We start from the raw sequence: 20309 nt of genomic DNA, 5'->3' as shown, positions 1-20309 counted from the left end.
ATGCCATTTAATCAAAGAGGAAAACAACAACCCCTTTTTCTCCTTTAAAAGATAAAGCTTTGAACGATTGATTTTTTTCCTAGGCACAAAACCAAAGAGACCTCAACCTAAGAAAATGCCAAGCTTTCTGTCTGATCTGTACCTGTAAGATCTTGTTGTTGAAGGAATGTTTGAGGAATAGAACATCTCTGTGTTATATAAGGAGCGATCAGTGGCTGGGGAAGGAGGGGGGTTCAAAATCTGTGGATGTTAAGAACAAATAAGGCAGAGGTTCAGTTTAATTCATTATGGAACAATACTTAGAAACAGAGAGAAAAACAGTATAAAAATATCTCCCATAGGTTGCTATTATCTCATCCATAGTCTAGCCTCCTCTCCTTGGTTTTACATGTAGCTTCATAAGGATTCATAGATTTTTTTTTTTAAGGCCAGAAGGGTTCACTGTGATCTTCTTGTCTAGACATAGCACAGGCCACAGAATTTCAGCCACTGATTCCTGCAGCGGAGGGAATTACGGTTCCCTACTACGTAAGTGAGACGTTAAGTGACTTGTCCAGTGTTACACAGGAAAGCTGTGGTGGAGCCAGGAACTGAACCCAGTTTTCCAGAGTCTCCATCTAGTGCCTTAACCACAAGAGCTTCCTTTATTTATGGTCATATAGACAGATCTCTTCCTTGTCAGACACTAATGGACCTGGAGCCTCCTCCACCCCCAGCCCTTACCCTGTCCCAATCAATGCCACATCCAAGAGCCTGAGTTCCTTTACTAGGACCAGTTCACTCCATGTTTTCCCGGTAACTTTTTTTACTGCTATTTTTTAAATCACGCCAGTTTGACAAGGTCAGCAATGCAAAGAGGCTATTAGCTATGAATGCTTAAAATCTACCCATCCTGCACCCAAAAAATGACTAATTAATTAATTGTTGGCAGCCCTTAAGAAAATAGCATTTATTATGCTTCACATTTAACACAAACATGCAGTGGAAATCCCCCCTAGCTCCGCCTCTCCATTTTTTTTAAATATTCCAGTCTATTCATTTTTAGAGGAACAAAGTGAGCAGTAGCACTTCATGTATTTCATGTTCTTTCTAGCACAGTTCAATTTAACAACAATACTAATGGGTACATCTTTGCCTCCCAGTGGAGTGACAAGCATAAATCACTGATCAGTAAGATGGGAATGTGCCGCTAGGTATTCATTACCCTCTTCGATATACACCCAATCCCTCCTCCCCCGCTATCAGTGGAAAGAGAAATGTGATCTTCAGCACCAATAAAACACAGATAAAATAACAACACTTTGTGCCTTTCAACCAAGGATCTGAAGGTGATTTATAAATATCCTCCATACCCTTATAAAGAAGGCAAGGGATCACTTCAGTCACCACTAAAATACAGCTACTTCTGGGGTAAAAGGCAGCAGTTATTTAGCACCGCACCATAGGGAGATGAAGAATGATGTATCCACTGAAACGGCTCATTTTATTTGAGCAGGAATTTGATTAACATCTGTATTCTTATTAAAAATGCCAAAGGAACTTTAATTATCACAAGTGGCTAGGACCTCAGTTTTATGCTGCATCTGAAAAACTGCACTTCCACCAGCACAGTGGTCTCAACATTGAGCTGGGGCACTTCATCAGTATTAACTCAGGGGGAAACTACCACAACACCACTTCCACACTAACCCTACCAACATCCTTGCATACACATCCCGCAGGAAGGGAGAAAAGACACAGCCCTATGGAGCTCCACACAATTACATCTTAAGGGGAACACTTAGCAAGAAAGGAACACACATCCAAGAGCAGCTCCGTCCACTCCTATTAGAGTTATCAGCTGAGTCAACAACACTTCACAATTCATATTAAAGTCAGCAGATCTCACTGAGGTTAGCTTTAACGCCTGTGGCCAGAACCTCAACTGGTGTAAATTGGCCTAGCCCCATTGACTTCAATGGAACTATGTTGATTTACACCAGATGAAGATCTGGCCCCTGATCTTTAGCGATTGCCAGGAGAACATCCATCAACACCACTCGTGTGTCTGTGCAGTAGCCACAATAACTAGGAAGATGACCAGAGACAGCTAGAAGCTCAGAGTTGTCTTGCCACAGCCTTTCTCCATAATCTTAAACTAAAACTGGGGGATTAGCTACCAGATCATAACTGGCTAGAGCATCAGGGTCAAGTGATGGTTTACTGAGTAAAGGCTGCACGACAGCTTCCTTAAGAGAATCTGGCATCCCACCTTCCCTAAGGGAGGCATTCATTCTCCCTCAGCAATGAACTCTGTTCCCCACAGGCCTTCATAAACGTGGGTCCGAAGGAGGCGGTGTGTAAAAAGGACCCCCAGCACCTCAATACTTCAGTGCAGAGCAGTGGCCTAACTCAACCAGATCTGACCTTACATTTATCCCCTCCGTGCTCATAAAACCAGGCATCTTGGCCCAAATCCACTCCATTTTTTCCTCACTACAACCAGAAATTTCCTCCTGTCTGGAGGCCCTTGAATCAGGTACCAAGTGAAGGCAGCGTGGATTAACTAAAATGGCCACAGCTCAAAACAAATCCGGACAATATGGTGGAGGCAAAGTACCTCTTGCTGGCCTCTCTTTGAGCTGCAGCATAATGCTTTTGTGGCGCAGTTAATCTGTCAGTGACTTCAGTGAACAGGCTCACTAGCTATCTTCCTGCTGCTTCATAGAATAAATGAAACCCAAACTTACACAGTGCGACTCTTTGGTCCCATTTAGTGGCTAGTGAACATAGAGGTTTATGAGTCTGCCACAGCCTCCAAGCTAATGTCCCTGGTTCTTTAGCTCAAGCAGTAAAGGTTCAGATTTTATATCCAGAGAACCTGTGTTCTATCCCTGCAGATGACTCAACCAAAGACTATGTTACAAGTGGAGGCTTGCATTGCGGAGCTCAATTGTTGTGGACCTCTGTGTTAGTGGGAGGTACACAAAGAGCTGCACAATCTGCTATGATTGATGTCTTGTTTAGGCGGAGCTTGCATTGTGGATGGAGCTGAGCGGAGTCGTGTAGAATACAACCACTTATTTTTTTGTCCAGTCTGCCCCTGCTAGCTAGTGGCAATTTAAATGTTAGCACTGTTCAGTATATAGCTGCTGATCATTTTAGCAGACGTGCCCAGCTACTGTGAAATGACATGGAGAGATTGGGATCATCAGCAAAACTTAGAGCATGCCACACTTCTCCTCCTCTCCACTCATCAGATCTCTGGTCATAACTCTCCATCCCCAGTGCTTCAAATACGGACCTGTGTTTGCAGCTTCTCTCTTTAGTGCTTTTTAATTGACCTCAATTAATGCAGTGAAGGATAACAATGAAGTAGGACCAATTAGAGCCTGACTACACACAGGTTTTGTATTGCTCTAACTATATCTGTTTTGAAACCGATATATTTAAAGTGATACAATCCCCGAAGTTAAAAGAATGAGCTATGCCAATATAAGCACCTTTACACTGATATAACTTTATCCACACTAGAGGTCTGTACCACTTCAACTGTATCGATTTCTAAACCGGTATAGTTACGGCAATATAAAACCTGTTTACAGACCACCACTTAGGCTTCCTTGCTCATTTAGATTGACATATGTAAACCATTTACATTTTTAATCAGCAGGTGACACCCATGTGTGCACTATTTATCTATTATAAAAGTTGACCAGCAAATCCTGGTGGTTTTCCTGCCCCCACTAATATTGAATTAAAAGGGCTGCTATGTTGGAGTTCCAAATATCTTTACAGACTCTTGACTCACTCCTTTGATGTCCTAGTGAGTGGGGAACAAGGAAAAGAAATCAAACCAAGCTTTTCTGTATTGCTGGAACCAATAGACAGTTCAGTTGTATTCACAATTTTCCCTCACCCATCTACCCCCTTAAAAATTAAGAAATAAGATTATAGTTACTGCTAGCCACAAGAACAATACATACCGGCTTCCAAATTCTTTTTTGATTTATTATAACTGTAACAGGGTCAGGCCAGATGGCTACAGGAGAGTGTTAGACGGCAGATATATTAGTCCCAGATTAAGCAGATCCCTTTTCCCTGGGTAAGGTAACAGGGGCAGTTCCAGAACAAGCAGGAACTTGCTGGAACCAACTAAGGCAGGCAGGCTAATTAGGACACCTGGAGCCAATTAAGAAGAAACTGCTAGAATCAATTAGGACAGGCTGGCTAATCAGGGCACCTGAGTTAAAAAGGACCTCACTTCAGTTTGTAGTGTGTATGCAAGGAGCTGGGAGCAAGAGGCACTAGAAGCTGAGAGTGAGAAGACATATTGCTGGAAGACTGAAGAGTACAAGCATGATCAGACCCAGGAGAAAGGTCCTGTGGTGAGGACAAAGAAGGTGTTAGGAGGAGGCCATGGGGAAGTAGCCCAGGGAGTTGTAGCAGTTGCGCAGCTGTTACAGGAGGCACTCTAGACAGCTGCAGTCCACAGGGCCCTAGGCTGGAACCTGGAGTAGAGGGCGGGCCCAGGTTCCCCCCAAACTTCCCAACTCCTGATCAGACTGAGAAGGAATTGACCTGGACTGTGGCTTCTACCAGAGGGGAAGGTCTCTGGGCTGTTTCCTGACCCACATGGTGAATCTCTGAGGCAAGCAAATCCACCAATAAGCGCAGGACCCACCAGGGTAGAGGAGGAACTTTGTCACATAATGTATTAATGATTTATATGTAAACATGTACACCCCCCTCCCTTTACATACTAATTTGGCTCTCAACTGCAGTATGGATCATCTTAATCATTTTTTGTCAAAGCACTTCTAATGCTTAGAGAAGCTGGCTCTGAAAGCTCATGTAAACAGAAGAATAAATGCATGTATTGCTTGCTCAGTGATGCTGAGAAGCAGCAAAACAACTGTACAACAAGATGCTGGTGCAAATAATCTCTGCATCCCTCTCCCATAAGTCACCAATGCCCCTTCCTCATTGGGTTTAATCATGCATCTCTCCCTTTTCATTTCCTAACCTCTACAGGCTTATTTCCTCACTTATGGAAATTTGGTTTCGGGACTAAGAATCTCATTTTCTAACAGTAAATCATGTAAAATCCAGAACCAGACAGCTGAAAAACCACAAAACATTTTAAACTTCAGCAACATACAGTGGTGCCACTTTGTTTTTCTGGTGCTTGCATTTGGTTTTCTGAATTGAAGTTGAACACTTTGGATAAACAGTGACCCAAGCTTAGTTTTTGAGTGTTTTCTTCCCCCGGCTGTGTTTTGTTTGTTTTTTCTCACTCCTGTGCATGCTTGTGGGATTATGCAGTGCCAAACATCATCAGGTCAGTGACAGAGTTCAGCAGAGACAGAGGACTAGATATTTACAAGTACCCATCCCCCCCAAAAAAGCACAAGAATGTCCTAGAAGAGCATCTTTTTCATAATACAACTTGGTATTACATGATTTACTGTTAGAAAATGAGATTCTTAGTCCCAAAACCAAATTTCCATAAGTGAGGAAATAAGCCTGTAGAGGTTAGGAAATGAAAAGGGAGAGATGCATGATTAAACCCAATGAGGAAGGGGCATTGGTGACTTATGGGAGAGGGATGCAGAGGGATGCAATGCTCACTGGAATAAATGGAAGCCATTCTATTGAATTCAGTGGCACTGGATTGCCCCACTGCTAAATGAAATCCTCCAAGACAGTCTTTATTAGCATTTCTCTAGTAGCACAAGTTTTAATCTGTCCATTTTTTGGACAGAAATGGGAGGCTCGTTATCTCCTGTTGGACACATTCAAGACTTACCTGTGGGTAGAAAGTGGCTTTAGTGCTAGATGAACTACTAGAAGAGGCTCCAGTAACATGGTTTCTGTCATACAGAGGGGCACCGCTACTTCCTCCCATGAGGCTCATGGAGCTAATCATAGACTTTCCACAAGAGATGCCTGCATGGAACCAGAAGAAGAGAGGGATACATGATTAGCTAACTACAATCTTATCTGCCATTGTAATAGAGAGCCAGATCCTCAGCTGCTGTGAATCAATGTAGCTCCATTAGCCCTCATTGTCTGAGAAAGTAGTCTTGTTAATTTAAAGCTCATTACTTTCCTTATTAAGAACACAATCTTTCTTGTGTTACCAGCCAAGAGTACAACTCCGTTTTACAGCTTCCTCCTCAAGTCTTCCTGCCAATGGACGGATTATTTGGTTTATGATCCTCTACTTACTTTGAAAGTCAAAGGATACTGCCATGTCAGAATCCAAAGTCACACCTTTAAAATAAATTAATTTAATGCATCACTCACTGTTGCATTGAGCCAGTGACTGACAGCAGCTGGACAATAAAGGAGTCTCCCCATTAGGGCTGGTCAAAAGTTTTCTGTTTAAATTGTTTTTTGACCAAAAATTGGGTTTTTGAATACATTTTTTTGCGAGAAGCATCTCCTTTCTACAGAAGATTTCAGTATTTCATGGAGAAAATAAAAGCTTGAAAACCAAAATATTTCCATTTTGGATATTTTGCCAAAAAAGCCACATTTTCCATGAAAAATGTTGACAAAAGCAATTTTTTTCCCTTCAGTTTTGTCAACATTTTCCAAGGAAAAAAATCCTATTTTCTGACCAGGTCTTGTCTCCATAAAAACTCAGAGGACTGTTTTCATAATGGGTATATGGTACAATATCAGCCTCTTCGATGATCAGGGAAACCTTTGGTTTAGAAGTTATTTTTGAAGGTTTTGCCATCCAGGAAGTACTCATGGAAAACATGGTGTTTCATTCATAGAGATGCAGTCTACACAACTTACATTATTTTGACAATCAATCATATCAGGTGGCATGTATCCCTTTTGGAGCTGTCATGCTCTCACAGCCCATGCTGCCTTCTTCCTGCATCGTTCCAACATCTAGGGGCAGATTCTCCATTGCTATAAATTGTGACAGCACCACTGGCTTCAGTGGAGCTGGGAATTGAGGTATGTCTTCACTAAAGAGTTAGCCCAGGTGATTAGCACCTGGGTCTGAACACTTGGGTTAGACTATTCCAGGTATAAGCAGTCACACTGCAAAGCCATATCTGATTTACTGTGCCCTCATTAGGGCTGCATTTGCCTGTGTCTCTAGCGGGCTTCTGGAGCTATACCCTGCGGTTCTACGTGCTGTCATGAGCTGAGCAGCTCTGCTATTCTTTCCCAGTGAATTGTGGAAGAATTTGTCTGTCCTTCTAGGCACCCAGGGCGATCGTGGGAAGGCACTGGAGGACTATCAGCACTGAAGTGATTTCGGCTGAGTCCTCACTGCAAAGTGGGTGGGTTATCAGTCTGAGTGACAGTGGTGCCTGAGCTCTAATTTACACCCCCCAGCTGGTCCAGCTAGCCCTGGTTTAAGTACCATCAAACTTGGGAAAGAGAGTTGTGTGTGGGGATGGCAGAGGGGTTAGAGGCAATACCCAAGAACATTCTCCATAGTAACTATTAACGGGAAGATTTAAAAAAAAAAATTAGGCACCTCATGGAACTTTCAAAAGCACCCAGGTGTCTAACTTCCACTGAAAGAAACCTATCTGCATCTTTTGTCACCTAAAAACTTTTGCAAATGTGGCCCAATGGGAAGATAAGCACCAAAGTCCCACTGAAAGTCAATGGATGTTCGACATCTAACTTGCTTTGGTGCCTACAAAAACCAGCCCCATAGTTAGTATCCTGTGAAAATAAAATCCAGGTAACATAATAGTACTGATGAAATGCAGGGTCCTTACCATCCTTACCAGTAAAAGTGCCATGCTGAGAACTCCCTGGAGCTATAAAATTAAGAGGGACATGAGGGGTTCCGCTGACATATTCATGCGGAAAAGGTCCATTGGGTCCAGCATAGCGCTGACATACCACTCGCTGGCAAACAAAATACATTCCTCCCATGACCAAAAGGGACAGTATGATACCAATGACAGGTCCAATAGCACTAACGTGGGGTTGAGGTTCATCTGAGGATGTGTTTTTTTCTGGAAAAAAAAAATTCATTACATTGATGTATATGATGCTGCTCTGGAAAAACCTCCATACTTGCTCCTAAAACCCCAGGCCAGGGGGAACAAGACAGAATGACCATACAATCATTCACACAGTGCACTATGCAAATATTTACATTACATTCACACAGTGTCCCCCAGGCCTTCTACATTCTGAATTATTCAGCAAGATTTTACATCTCCTCTGCTCCACCTATAGTGATTAGGGACCTTCCGACCTCACCTACACTTTGCCCTCTAATAATTTACTGGAAGCCACTTTTAACTAATTTTTAAAATTGACTAGATTTCAAGCTCAAAGAGTCCCTTTAAAACATGAGACTTTTTCAAAGTTGTAACCGCAATGATATCAACTTGTTCAGTTGGAAAAAAGTCAGCTGCCAGAAATATCTTCATACCATATTCATTATAGCCATGGGGGAATTCAACCCTAACCCAACTTAAGGTCACGTTTGCTGTACAGCCATGCAAGCATTGAATCACATGTGAATCACTTTACTCAACTGAGGGGTCCCATGCAAGATCAGGTCCCTAATTTATAAAAGAAAAATCAGAGCAGACTGCAGCACAGATTATATGGAGTACTCCACACTGGGCCTGAGGTCACTGCCATGTTAAAGATGAGAATGGCCAGAGAGCTGCACTGTAGAACTACACAGATCGGCCTTGATCCTTAGACCTATCAGTGGGCAACCTCTGACATAAAAGAGAGAGCACACGAGAGACTGTGTTATGTGATGGGAAGAAGAGCGTCCTGGTCCATGACTGGGATTCTTAGGGTATGTCTACACTGCAATGTAAGCTGCGAGTTAGCAGAACTCAAGTTATCCCACTTGGGCTTGTTAACCTAGGGCTTGAACATCTACACTCATTTGTAACTCTAGGTTAGGAATTGTTGAACCCTTGGTCCCACCCTGGGGCTCCAGAATCTACACTGAATTATGTGGGCCGGAGTCCAATCACCCATGCCCCAGACTTCCTAGCACCCTCCCAAAGTGTGGCCATTCTATCCCTTTGCTCATGGTGCAGCATGGGAAAACTTGACTGTCCAGAGGACAAAGAAACTCGGCCTGTGGTATTGTGGGATACTTTTGGTGGATGTCAGAGTACAAGTCCAGAGGGTCTGAGTCTACACTGCAAAGCAGTAGGGTTTGAACCCTGACTCCCGGCTTCACTCAGGCTTGGACCCTTCATCCCCGTGGAGTCCTGGATCCATGTCCTGGGTTAGGGAGGGAGGGAGGGTAGGGGGAGAGAGAGAGAGAGAGAGATGGAGAGCGTGCGTGCGTGCCTTGAACCTGAATGTGAACCCTGGGCTTATATTGTAGTGTAGACATACAATTAGGCACTACAATAATACACATAACAACAACAATAATGCAGTTTATCTTCTGGTCTCTATTTTCATAGAATGTTATCTGTGTCATTCCCATGTCAGTTTTAGCTGAAGAATCAAATCACTGTTGGAATAAAATGAGACCACTTATGTTGTAAATCAACACGTGCTTGCTTAGCCAAGAATACCTCCTCATGTGCTATGCGTTCTGTTGAACTTATACAATAACATATGTTGAAAGAAAATTATCATTAAAGGACAGGAAGAAAACCCATTCATTTATAGAGCTGTGAGAATTCTGCCCATCTTATTAACTGATGAACAGTTTAATTACTGAATGATGAATGGGACTGTTGATTGGCTATATACACACTGTTTTGATTTTTCAGTGGTTGAATGTATTATAACCAATAGTTTACTTTCCCTCCTAAAAAAAAATAAATCCTTAGGATTTAAAATATTCATTTTTTTTTACATTCTTAGAAAATAATTGTTCTCACTTTTATTCTGAGGGGAGAATTGAGTTTTTCTGTCACATTTGCATTTGTAAAAGTTTCTTTTTTACTCTTCAATGCAGTACAATGCAAAAGTGACAGCATCATATATGTATTTTAATTACTTTGTTTGGTTATTATTCATTTTTGTCACTGGCAGACACTTTCTTTTTTAAAACATGGCGATAGCTCTCCTGAAATTTTGCCCAACTTCCCAAAATATGTGACTTTCTGACTGAAATAGCCAACACACTAAAATGTATTAATCAGTATCATTAGCTTTCAGAGTTAACAGTGTGTTCTTGAGGCAACGGCGGAGCACTTCACACCTTTCCTTAAATTAATCCTGCACTGGGTCACGTGAGTCAAAGACTTATGGCTGGCTCTGCAGAGGTGTTGTAATCAGGAGCTGAATCGGCTCAACAAACTCTGGTGTCTTTTTTAATTAAATGAAATCTTAAATTCTGCAGAATCTCTTATGTGGCCATAAGGGAAATGCTAGCATAGTGTACCAACAAGTACAGGCTGGATCAAACCCATTCAGCAATCTGATAAAAACTCTTGCACCGCTTTATCATTTGTCCTATTCCATTTGGCAAATCAATTATTCTTTTATCCTTCCTGCGTTTTGAATGCAGCTGAGCATAACACAGCTATTCTGATTTAACAACTACTTCAGATTATATTGTCAGCTCATCATGTCATGATAAAAGGATCTTCATGCTCCACTGTCAATGACTGATGTCAACACAGCTCAGGGAATAACATGTTAGTATAACCCTGCTGCAGAGGCAGTAGGTGAGAGAAGTGTACTTTTTCTTCCCCTGTGGTGTTTGCGTATTTTTAATTTCTTTGATGCAGCCAAAGTTAACATACGAAAACTCAGCACAAACTTGGGGCCAGATCCTCAGCTTGTGCAAATCAGGGTAGTACCACTGAAGACATTGGTGTTATCCCCAATGTACACCAGCGGAGGATCGATCCAGCCTTCAGAATTAGAGTTTTAACCACTCTACCTATCAGATGATAATTTTAAAGGGGCACTCAACTAGATTTGTTTTAAAATGGCCAATTAAAAAAAATCCAGTTTTGATAAAGCATCCTTTGAACACTAAAGTCCTGAATTTGTAAAAGATTTTTTTGTTTGTTCCCCCGATGGACATTTTTCATCAAGCAACAAACTAACTGAGGATCTGATTGCAGGATCAGGGTCTTGTGTATGCATCCTTGCACTTGCATGGAGACCAACTGTGGCTGTGCAGATTTAATTGCTGGATCTGGGCCTAACTGAGTGCAGAAAAGAAAGAAAACTGGCTATACATAAGATGCTGCCAAATGCACAAAAAAACCCTTTTTACTATTATTAGGAAGGAGTAATTGGGTGAGGGCTGCAGGAGGGTTTGGGAGGCTAGAGAAAAAGGGACAACTGGGGAACAGGAGAATATTCATCCTGAAGTTTCCAGGGTATGAATTTCCAAATGAATTCATCTTCTACTGCTCTTCTCCTCTCCTAGGCCAACCACCTTTCCTGCTCCCACTTTTTTTTTCTCCCCTAATGAGGCTTCTCCTACATTCTCAGCCTTCTCCTGCCCCTGCCTCTATTGTGCTTTTGAAGAGCTCCCTCCCATATGGGTCGAAAGCCTCATGAGCCCAGCTCATCCTTCGAATGCTGCCCCCTGCTCTCACCTGTTCATCATGCTACTAGCCCTCACCCCTTAGTCCCGGTTGCTAATGAAACATGCCTCCCACTGCTGGTTCCCAGCATGAGGAAGGGTGGGTCAGGAACCAACCAGAAAGGGATGGGATGTGTAGGATAATGCAAGCTAGGGGAGGAAGGAGTGAGGTACCCAACCTGGATCCTTCTCCCAATCACCCCTCCCCCACCTGACAACACCCCTTATCAGCTTCCTCTCACACTGGAGAAACTTGCCGATCCCCAACATATTAAATACCCAGCAATTAGCCAGCACCCTAAGACTGACATTCTTAGATGATCTGTAGCATTCACTATATAAACTCGGTGACTGATTTTGTTTGTTCATATGAGATTCCCAGAAGAGCAGTGTTTATGCTTCTATCCCACAGCAGCACTTCAGAGCAAGGAGCTGCAACCATTCAGTTAAAACAGTCCCCTTTGTAGCTGAAAGTGGCTGTCCTTACTCCTCCCCGCTATTCAAAAGCTTCATGAGCTGTATGCCCAGGCATGGAAGGTGGGGGTGGGGTGGGGTGGGAAAAGCGGGGGCAGTTTTGGGCAGAACAGAATGGAATTTGCATCATGCCTTCCATGCTTCTCAAAGCATTTGACAAAATAATGGGCCACCAGCAACTAAGGGCAAAATGGAGTAGTCGTCATAGGCTCAGCCATAACTCACTCACAGCTCTGGTCAGGAGAACTTCCGATTACATTTCAGCCAGGAAATCAAGGTCTCTCCTATGCTCTCTCTTGTCCTATTTTCACAGTACCTTGCTGGGGCCCTGGTCACAACATAGTCATCTTTTGACATAATTAGAGCTTTGATCTTGTAATGTAGATGGGGCTAAGCCTTGTTTTAACAGTGTTCCTGAACTGTGCAGCAGCCCTATGAATTCCAAGGCTACCAGTGAGTTGTAATCAGGCCACCAACAAGACAAGTGTTACAGTGTAGACAGGACTGAGTTTAGCAGCAAGCTAGAGCTTGGTCTATCCCCCTAGACTCAGGGCCAGCCATAGAAGTAACGGTCAATATACACTTCAAACTGGGACAGGAATGTAATGCCTGCATGCATGCAGACAGCTTTAATCTCAAAGAAAGACCTCTCACCACACATGAGTTCATCAGAACCATCGATGCAATCTGGAAAGGAATCACACTGCTGTTTTATGAGGATGCACTGGCCACTAGCACATCGAAACTGATTTGGGAGACAGATTGCTGCAAGAGAAAAAATAACTGTTTAGTTAGCACACAAAACCTTAATCTAAATCAAATTATAACCTGCTCTGTGAAGTAACTGAACATCTCACGAAACCAGACATAATGCATAGAACACTTGCTGTGTACATTAAACTTTATCCACCTGGAAACTGAATATCTGCGTCACTGTCTAGTACTTAGGAGAAAATTGGTCAGCAAGACACACACAGTTTAGACAGTGGGTAATTCTGGCACGTACGAGCAATTATACAGCTGAAGTACACAAGTGTTGATTAACTTGAAAAAAAATCCCCCCCACCCCCCCCGAAAACAGAATATGCCATTAAGGGAGAGGAAATCTATTTCAGCTCCTGACAATCCAAGGTCTTTTGTCAAATTAGCCCTGTGCGTTTGTTTCCTGTGTTTGCTTTGGATTTTAAACAGACTGTATTTATTTTCCCTAAGGCTTACAAGTAGCTGATCAGATAACTTATGCAGTTATGGAAATGTATACTTTGAGGCATAGAAAAGGGGGTGGAGGAGAGATGAAGAGGGAGAGAAGGGCAGAATCAACACGTGTTTTAAGCTTTTCATAACATATTTTTGCATTTTTGGTTTCAGAGTAAAAAGAAAGGTCTTTAAATCATGGATGGCTGTTTGTGTTAGAGCCAGGCACTCAGGACAATAAATCTTACTATTGCAGTCTGCTTCGTCGGATTTATCTTGGCAGTCAATTTCTCCATTACACCGCAACCGGGCATCAATACATTGTCCTTTCTCACACTGAAACTGGGCTGCTGAGCATATAGGACAGCTATCTTCATCACTCTGGTCATCACATTCTGGAAATCCATCACATCGCCATGCCATTGGGATACAGTCTATCTCCCCAGTCGCACAGGTAAACTGATCTGGGGAACAAGTTGGAGGTTCTGGAGAAAAGAAAAACCACGTGTACTCATTTTAGTCCTGATAAAAAGATTATATATAAAAAAATGAAAGAGACTTTTCACAGATGGAAAACTTATGTCCATGCTGAAATTCCTCTGTGAAAATGACAAGTTTTCATCAAGAGATAATTTACAGTTTTGCCCAGGGAATAAATGTTTCCCAATTTGTAACAAAAAATGTGTATGCTGACAGAAGAGGCATGGTCTAGTTGTCTGAGAACTGGACTGGTGGCAGGGAACTTTGAATAAGTAACCTTGTGTTAGCAACTTCTTTTTCAAAGAGATTTTCACATGGATTTCATATAAACGAATACTCACGAAATATCAGTTTCTACTTGCAAACCACAAACTGCTAGCTTAACACAACTCTAATCCCTACATTACATTATCCTAGGATATTTCTGATCATGGTTTAGTATAATCTTTATAACAAAACTGGCATTCTGGGTGAACCAGTCACTAGTTTACCCAAACCAAATGTAACCCATGCTTACTCAGTATGTCTCTCTGTCCTTGTCTAGTGGCTAGTCCGTGTATAGATGTTTATGAGTCTGCTACAACGGTTTAAGCTAAGGAATCTGGTGTTTCTTTGGCTTGGGCACTAGAGGCTCATGCTCTCTCATCCAGAGGTCTTGGGAGCAATCTCCACCACTGCTGCCCCATCCAGCAGCATCACATTAAACATCAGTGACTGGGTTAAGAACCAGCTGCCAAAGGCACTTAAACATATATTACAACAGAACATCAAAGCCACTCCCTTTTGAATAATAATAATTAGCTCTCATATAGTACTTTTCAACTTTAGATCTCAAATGCTTTACAAAGGAGGTTAATATCATTATCCCCATTTTATAGATGGGGAAACTGAGGCACAGAGAGGCAATGTGACTTGCTCAAGGTCACCCAACAGGTCATTGGCAGAGATGGAGACTGAAAAGATGGTTACCTTTCATAACTGTTGTTCTTTGAGATGTGTTGCTCATTTCCATTCCATTGTAGGGGTGTGTGTTCGCCACATGCACCAGTGCAGGAAGCTTTTCCTTCAATGGTATCCATAGAGGACCGGCTCTGGAGCCCTCTGGAATGGTGCATGTATGCCATGGAATAAGGGGTGCCGCTGGCTCCCCCCCCCTCCTCAGTTCCTTCTTGCCAGAACTCTGACAGAGGGGAAGGAGGGCGGGTCATGGGATGGACATGAACAACACATCTCGAAGAGCAACAGATACAAAAGGTAACCGTCTTTTCTTCTTTGACTGCTTGCTCATGTCCATTCCACTGTAGATGACTCCCAAGCAGTACCACCAGAGGAGGGTAAGGAGTTCATGGATGTGTCAGTTGCATCACAGCTCTGCCAAAGCCACTGTCATCTCTGGCCTGCTGAGTGATGGTGTAACGTGTCGTGAATGTGTGTACCGAAGACCACGTTGCGGCCCTGCAAATGTTCTGGATAGGGACATGCGCCAGGAAGGCATCCAAAGACGCCTGTGCCCTCCTCGAGTGAGCCTTCGCTACTGGTGGAGGCAGTCTGCGCCAACTCATAACAAGTTCGGATGCAGGTGGTGATCCAATTCAAAATCCTTTGAAAGGACACCAGAAGGCCCTTCATCCTGTCAGCTATAGCAATAAAGAGCTGGGTGGATCTAAGGAAGGGTTTGCTGCACTCCAGGTAGAAAGCCAGGGCGCGCCTGACATATAGAGTGTGCAGCCGCCTCTTTTCATTGGTCATGTGAGGCTTTGGACAGAACACCAGGAAGAAGATATCCTGGTTGACATGGAAGTGTGACACCACCTTTGGCAGGAAGAACGGATGGGGCCACAGCTGGACCTTGTCCTTGTAGAATACCATGTACGGGGGCTCCGAAGTGAGGGCTTTAATCTTGGAGACCCGTCTCACTGAAGTAATAGCAAGGAATGCAACCTTCCACGACAAGCAGAAAAGGGAACAAGAAGCCATAGGCTCAAAGGGTGAGCCTGGAGAGGACCAGGTTGAAGTCTCATTGGGGAACTGGGTCCCTGATTGGCGGAAAGAGTCTTTCAAGGCCTTTCAGGAACCCGATCAACATCTCATGTGAGAATGCTGATCTACCTTGGATGAGATGATGGAAGGCCAATATGGCAGCCAGGTGCACCTTGATTGAATAGAAGGCAAGGCCCTGGTGCTTTAAATGAAGCAGGTAATCCAGGATAGACTGCAGATATGACTGAGTCTGGGAGATATTCTGCTCTGACCCCCAGCAGGAGAAACACTTCCACTTTCCCAGGTAAGCTGCTGTGGTTGGGGGCTTTCTGCTCTCCAATAGAACCTGCTGTATATGACTAGAGCAGGCTTGTTCCTCTGGATTCAGCGATGCAACATCCAAGCTGTGAGGTTGAGAGAGGCGAGATTCGGGTGCAGGAGTCAACTGTGCTCCTGAGAGAGAAGGTCCGGGTGGCTGGAAAGTGGCCACAGGGCTGCTATGGCCAGGTCCATGAGCATGCCGAACCAATGCTGGCGAGGCCATGCTGGGCCAATCACAATGACTCATGTCTTGTCCCTCTTGATTTCTGAGAGGACTTTGCTGATGAGCAGAATTGGCGGGAAGGCGTACATGAGGTCTCCTGACCACGACAGGAGAAAGGCATCGGAAAGTGCGCCTCTGCCGAGGCCCTGGAGAGAGCAGAACTGATGAAACTTTTTGGTCTGTCTGGTGGCGAACAGGTCCACTCAGGGAGTTCTCCACTTCTGGAATAGCATTCTGACGACCTCTAACCGAAGGGACCACTCGTGGTGAGAGAAAAAGGACCTGCTGAGGTGATTCGCCAGCATGTTCTGGACACCGGGGAGGTGCGAGGCTTCCAGATGGATCACATGCTGAATGCAGAAGTCCCACAGACAGAGGGCCTCCTGGCACAGAGCTGACGAATGACCTCCCACCTGGCCTGTTGACATAGAGCATGGAGGCCGTATTGTCCGTCAACATCTGCACCACCGACCAGACAGTTGGGGAAGGAAGACACCGCAAGTCAGACAGATGGCTCTGAGCTCCCTTATGTTTATATGTAACGTGAGCTCCTCCCATGACCATAACTCGAGTCCACAGTGTACAGAGAGGCACTCCCCAACCGAGGTCAGAGGCATCTGAAATCAGGGAGACCATGGGTCACAGGCTCGCCAACGGCACACCTTCCAACACCAGAATCGTGTTGGACCACCACTGCAGGGAGGTAAGTACCTGCGGCAGGATCATGATGACCGTATCTAGGTGATGTCTGGCCAGGGAGTAGACTGATGCCAGCCACATCTGGAGGGGACGCCCAAGGCAAGGAGACTTTGCAGCACCATCACTGGCGATAAGAAGGAACTGAGGGAGTGGGGAGCCGGTGGTGCCCCTTATACTGGTGCATATGCGCACCACTCCAGAGGGCACCAGAGCTGGTCCCCTACAGATACCACTGGGGGGAAAACTTCCAGCACTGGTGCATGTGGTGAGCACACACACCTACAATGGAATGGACATGACCAAGCACTCGAAGAACCACCTAGATTTCCTGAGTCCCAGTCCAGGACCTAGCCACTAGATACTACTACCTCCCTATAATATGTACATCAGCTGTGTTAAAGAACTACAATGGATTATCACATTACAATTTGTTATAGTGAATATATAAGGCATGGTCTTATGTTAAGCGGTAGTGTCTGAAAAAAATCAATGAAATGTTGTTAGAATTCTCATACTGATCTTCCAGGAGGAAGATGTAGTTTTCCTTGCAGGGACGGATAGTTCAGTGGTTTGAGCATTGGCCTGCTAAACCCAGGGTTGAGAGTTCAATCCTTGAGGGGGCCATTTAGGGATCTGGGGCAAAAATCTGTCTGGGGATTGGTCCTGCTTTGAGCAGGGGGCTGGAATAGATGACTTCCTGAGGTCCCTTCCAACCCTGACATTCTATGATTCTAACAGCAACAATATATTCATACAATGGCTCCGTGGTGACAATGTTACTGTACTTGTTGTGTAACAAATGCTGCATAATACAGAAGGGCCCAGCATGGCCACCTTGTAATACAGAATTCTCTTTTAACAGCCAGCATCAGAAAATCTCCCTCTTGGTGACAATGGGGGAAGTAAAAATCAATAGGTATTTTTGTGTTTTTCTTAAAGCTCCATCTCCCAGAGTCATGCGACTACATGAGAAATCTGATCTTTCATTTAAACTAAAGTTTCTAGCCCTCTTGGTTGTGGAGAAAAGCTTGAAAAAGTGTCCCAAGTGTATCCCAGCAGCTCAAACCCCAAAAGGCAAATAACAAGAACCCAACATTTATTATTTTTAATCTCATGATTTTTTAAGCTAATTTTGATTTTTGAGGTCTGAGTCATGATTTTTGATTGCTTGGAGTTGGCAATACTGAGTAACTCAACTGTAAGCAATGAATTAACAGCTCTGAATAAACTAATATGTCACTTACAGAAATAACTGGGAAAACTCAGGAATTAAAACTAATCTGGATTTCCTATTCAGACACAACATTTCCAGGCAATGCAGAAAATAAGAATGACCAGCTCTTCCCTGGAAGCTGAATTCAGCCACTGAGCTGCATTTAATATTGTACCCCCTTACAGTGAGCAGATACAAATTTGGGCCTAAAACTGGTGAAAGCATCTGTGGGCAGACACTCTGCAACCCCTTTTTATCAGGCTACCGAAAGATACTGGCTCAGGGTTGCTAATGATGCAGACAGGATGTGTCAGAAAGTATTAGCAGGCTCTGGATAAGATAAAAATGAACGAAGACCAAAAGGGAGGCCCTAAATTTGTTAGATTTATAGGAGAAGATAATGAATCAGTGGGAGGTAAGAAATGTCTCACTGGCAATGTCTTGCAGGAGCAACAGATTGAGAAATACGAGTAGACTGATTTATTTATTTTTTGGCCTCCAGAAGTAACCACTACTGCTCTGAAACCACACAGTGTGTTGTGGTCATGGGAAAGAAAACAGTTTATAATGGAAATGACTTCCCCTGGGGAGGTCAGAGTTCAGCCAGCACATGAAATCTAGAGAGAAATGAATATGTTTTTTAAAAAATCTGGAGTGCAGCGATAAAGATATGAAGATATGAGGCCTCCCAGAAGAAATGAGTTTGTTTGGTTTTTTAATTCCCCCAGCAAGTGCAGTGCTACAAACAGTGAAAACTCCTGGGATTGGTAAAGAGGCAGGAAAGCATAAAGTAGGGGATTAAGAGAGCTACTATAATGAACAGGGTCACTACCCATCTTGGGATCACCAGAATTGTCTTGATTTTATTAGCAACAGAGTGCATCAAAGTCATACTCGGACACTAATTTCCGGGTTTGCGAAATGTCGCATATGGTCTTATGACGTGTCATCACTGTCCTGTGCCACACTATGTCATCACAGCCTAATGCAACATAGTCACACTCTACCAAGCGGGTTTACAGCACAACAATCCAATCAGTCACATCAGACACACTTCAGTAATTATCAATTCAAGTGCTAAATCTTCCGAGGCCCAGAGGGGCATTTTGCTGGCAATGAAGACAGAGACATAGATTCAAAGATCAAAACACCAGACCTTATGGAGTAAGGGCCAAGTTTTGACTATGGATGTACCAGTTATGTCCAGGGGAACTGTGTGTGTGCATCCAAGCACTGAATCTGGGCTCACGTTTCTACAGAACTGTATAGATATCTTTAGTCAGAGCCTACATACATTCAGGAAAGTGCAGGTGAAATGACTAGGTTAAAGTTTATCACAGTGGAACTTGTGACCACACATTGGGAGGAGAGGGGGCAAACATGCATGTGAATAGAGGGGATGAAAGGAAGCACCATTAATGTAAATTAGCAGGAAGGTGAGTGTACGTGAGCCTTTGTGTTCTCCGTTTCCCAATTTCCCCCCTCTCTTCTATTGGTTCTTGGACAAGGAAAATAAAGCAAAGCAGATCTGAGTTCTCGTACTCTGCTCTTCCTTACGAGTGCACTTCCTGTTGACACAGATGGAAATTCTGGACATGGCTGGAGATTGAAACATGGAAGAAGAGATCCACCATGCAGAGCTAAGACTGGTCTTAACAGAATACCTGTGCAAAAGTTACAAATACATACAGTTTGAGTGGGAGTTTCAGAAGCACTCAGTATTGGCCTAACTGCTCCTCCATTGAAATCAATGGGAGTTTTACCATTCACTTTAATTAGAGCAGAGTTGACTTCTGAAAATCCCATCCTTTAAAAACAAAGATAGTTAAAAATAAATTCTCATTTGACTATATGTCAACACTTAATAGCACCTTAAACATATGACGCCATCAAGCCCAAATCTGACTATGCAGCTTCTTGACCCCAGGAGCCCTGAGAGTCTTTATGGATACGTGCTCCCTATATAAAAAGCCCTATTAAATTAATTCACTTACCTCCACATGTTAAGAGGTTCTGTAAAAGTACAAGATGATCTGGGCATGAGCATCTTGGGGTTCCATCTCCTTTTGCAATGCAGATGTGTGAACAGCCACCATTGTCACGAGAACATGGATGTGCAGCTGCATAAACAACACATGGAATGGAATATTGTACACTGTCAATAAATAAGGATGTTCAGGTAGTGCAAAGCTGGTTTCTGTAAGAACTACCAACTT

At 43.5% G+C, this 20309-nt stretch overlaps 1 protein-coding gene across 2 annotated transcripts in view; it reads right to left on the bottom strand.

Annotated features, from left to right (window-relative positions):
• LRP5 (LDL receptor related protein 5) overlaps positions 1-20309 on the bottom strand; it is a 280925-nt gene that overhangs the window by 7795 nt on the left and 252821 nt on the right. The window contains exons 17-22 of one of the 2 annotated variants that reach the window (XM_045014021.1): positions 20088-20213; positions 13426-13662; positions 12638-12748; positions 7740-7982; positions 5789-5928; positions 143-240 (exon numbers count right to left, since the gene is read on the bottom strand). In XM_045014021.1, coding sequence (XP_044869956.1) covers positions 143-240; positions 5789-5928; positions 7740-7982; positions 12638-12748; positions 13426-13662; positions 20088-20213 — 955 coding nt within the window. The remainder of the gene's footprint in view (positions 1-142; positions 241-5788; positions 5929-7739; positions 7983-12637; positions 12749-13425; positions 13663-20087; positions 20214-20309) is intronic. The other variant, XM_045014022.1, reaches the window with a different exon arrangement.

This window comes from Mauremys mutica, chromosome 4 (assembly GCF_020497125.1).
Source record: "Mauremys mutica isolate MM-2020 ecotype Southern chromosome 4, ASM2049712v1, whole genome shotgun sequence".
Lineage (NCBI taxonomy): Eukaryota > Metazoa > Chordata > Testudines > Geoemydidae > Mauremys > Mauremys mutica.
The sequence above is the reverse complement of the archived record's forward strand: the minus strand, read 5'-3'. Positions and strand labels throughout refer to the sequence as shown.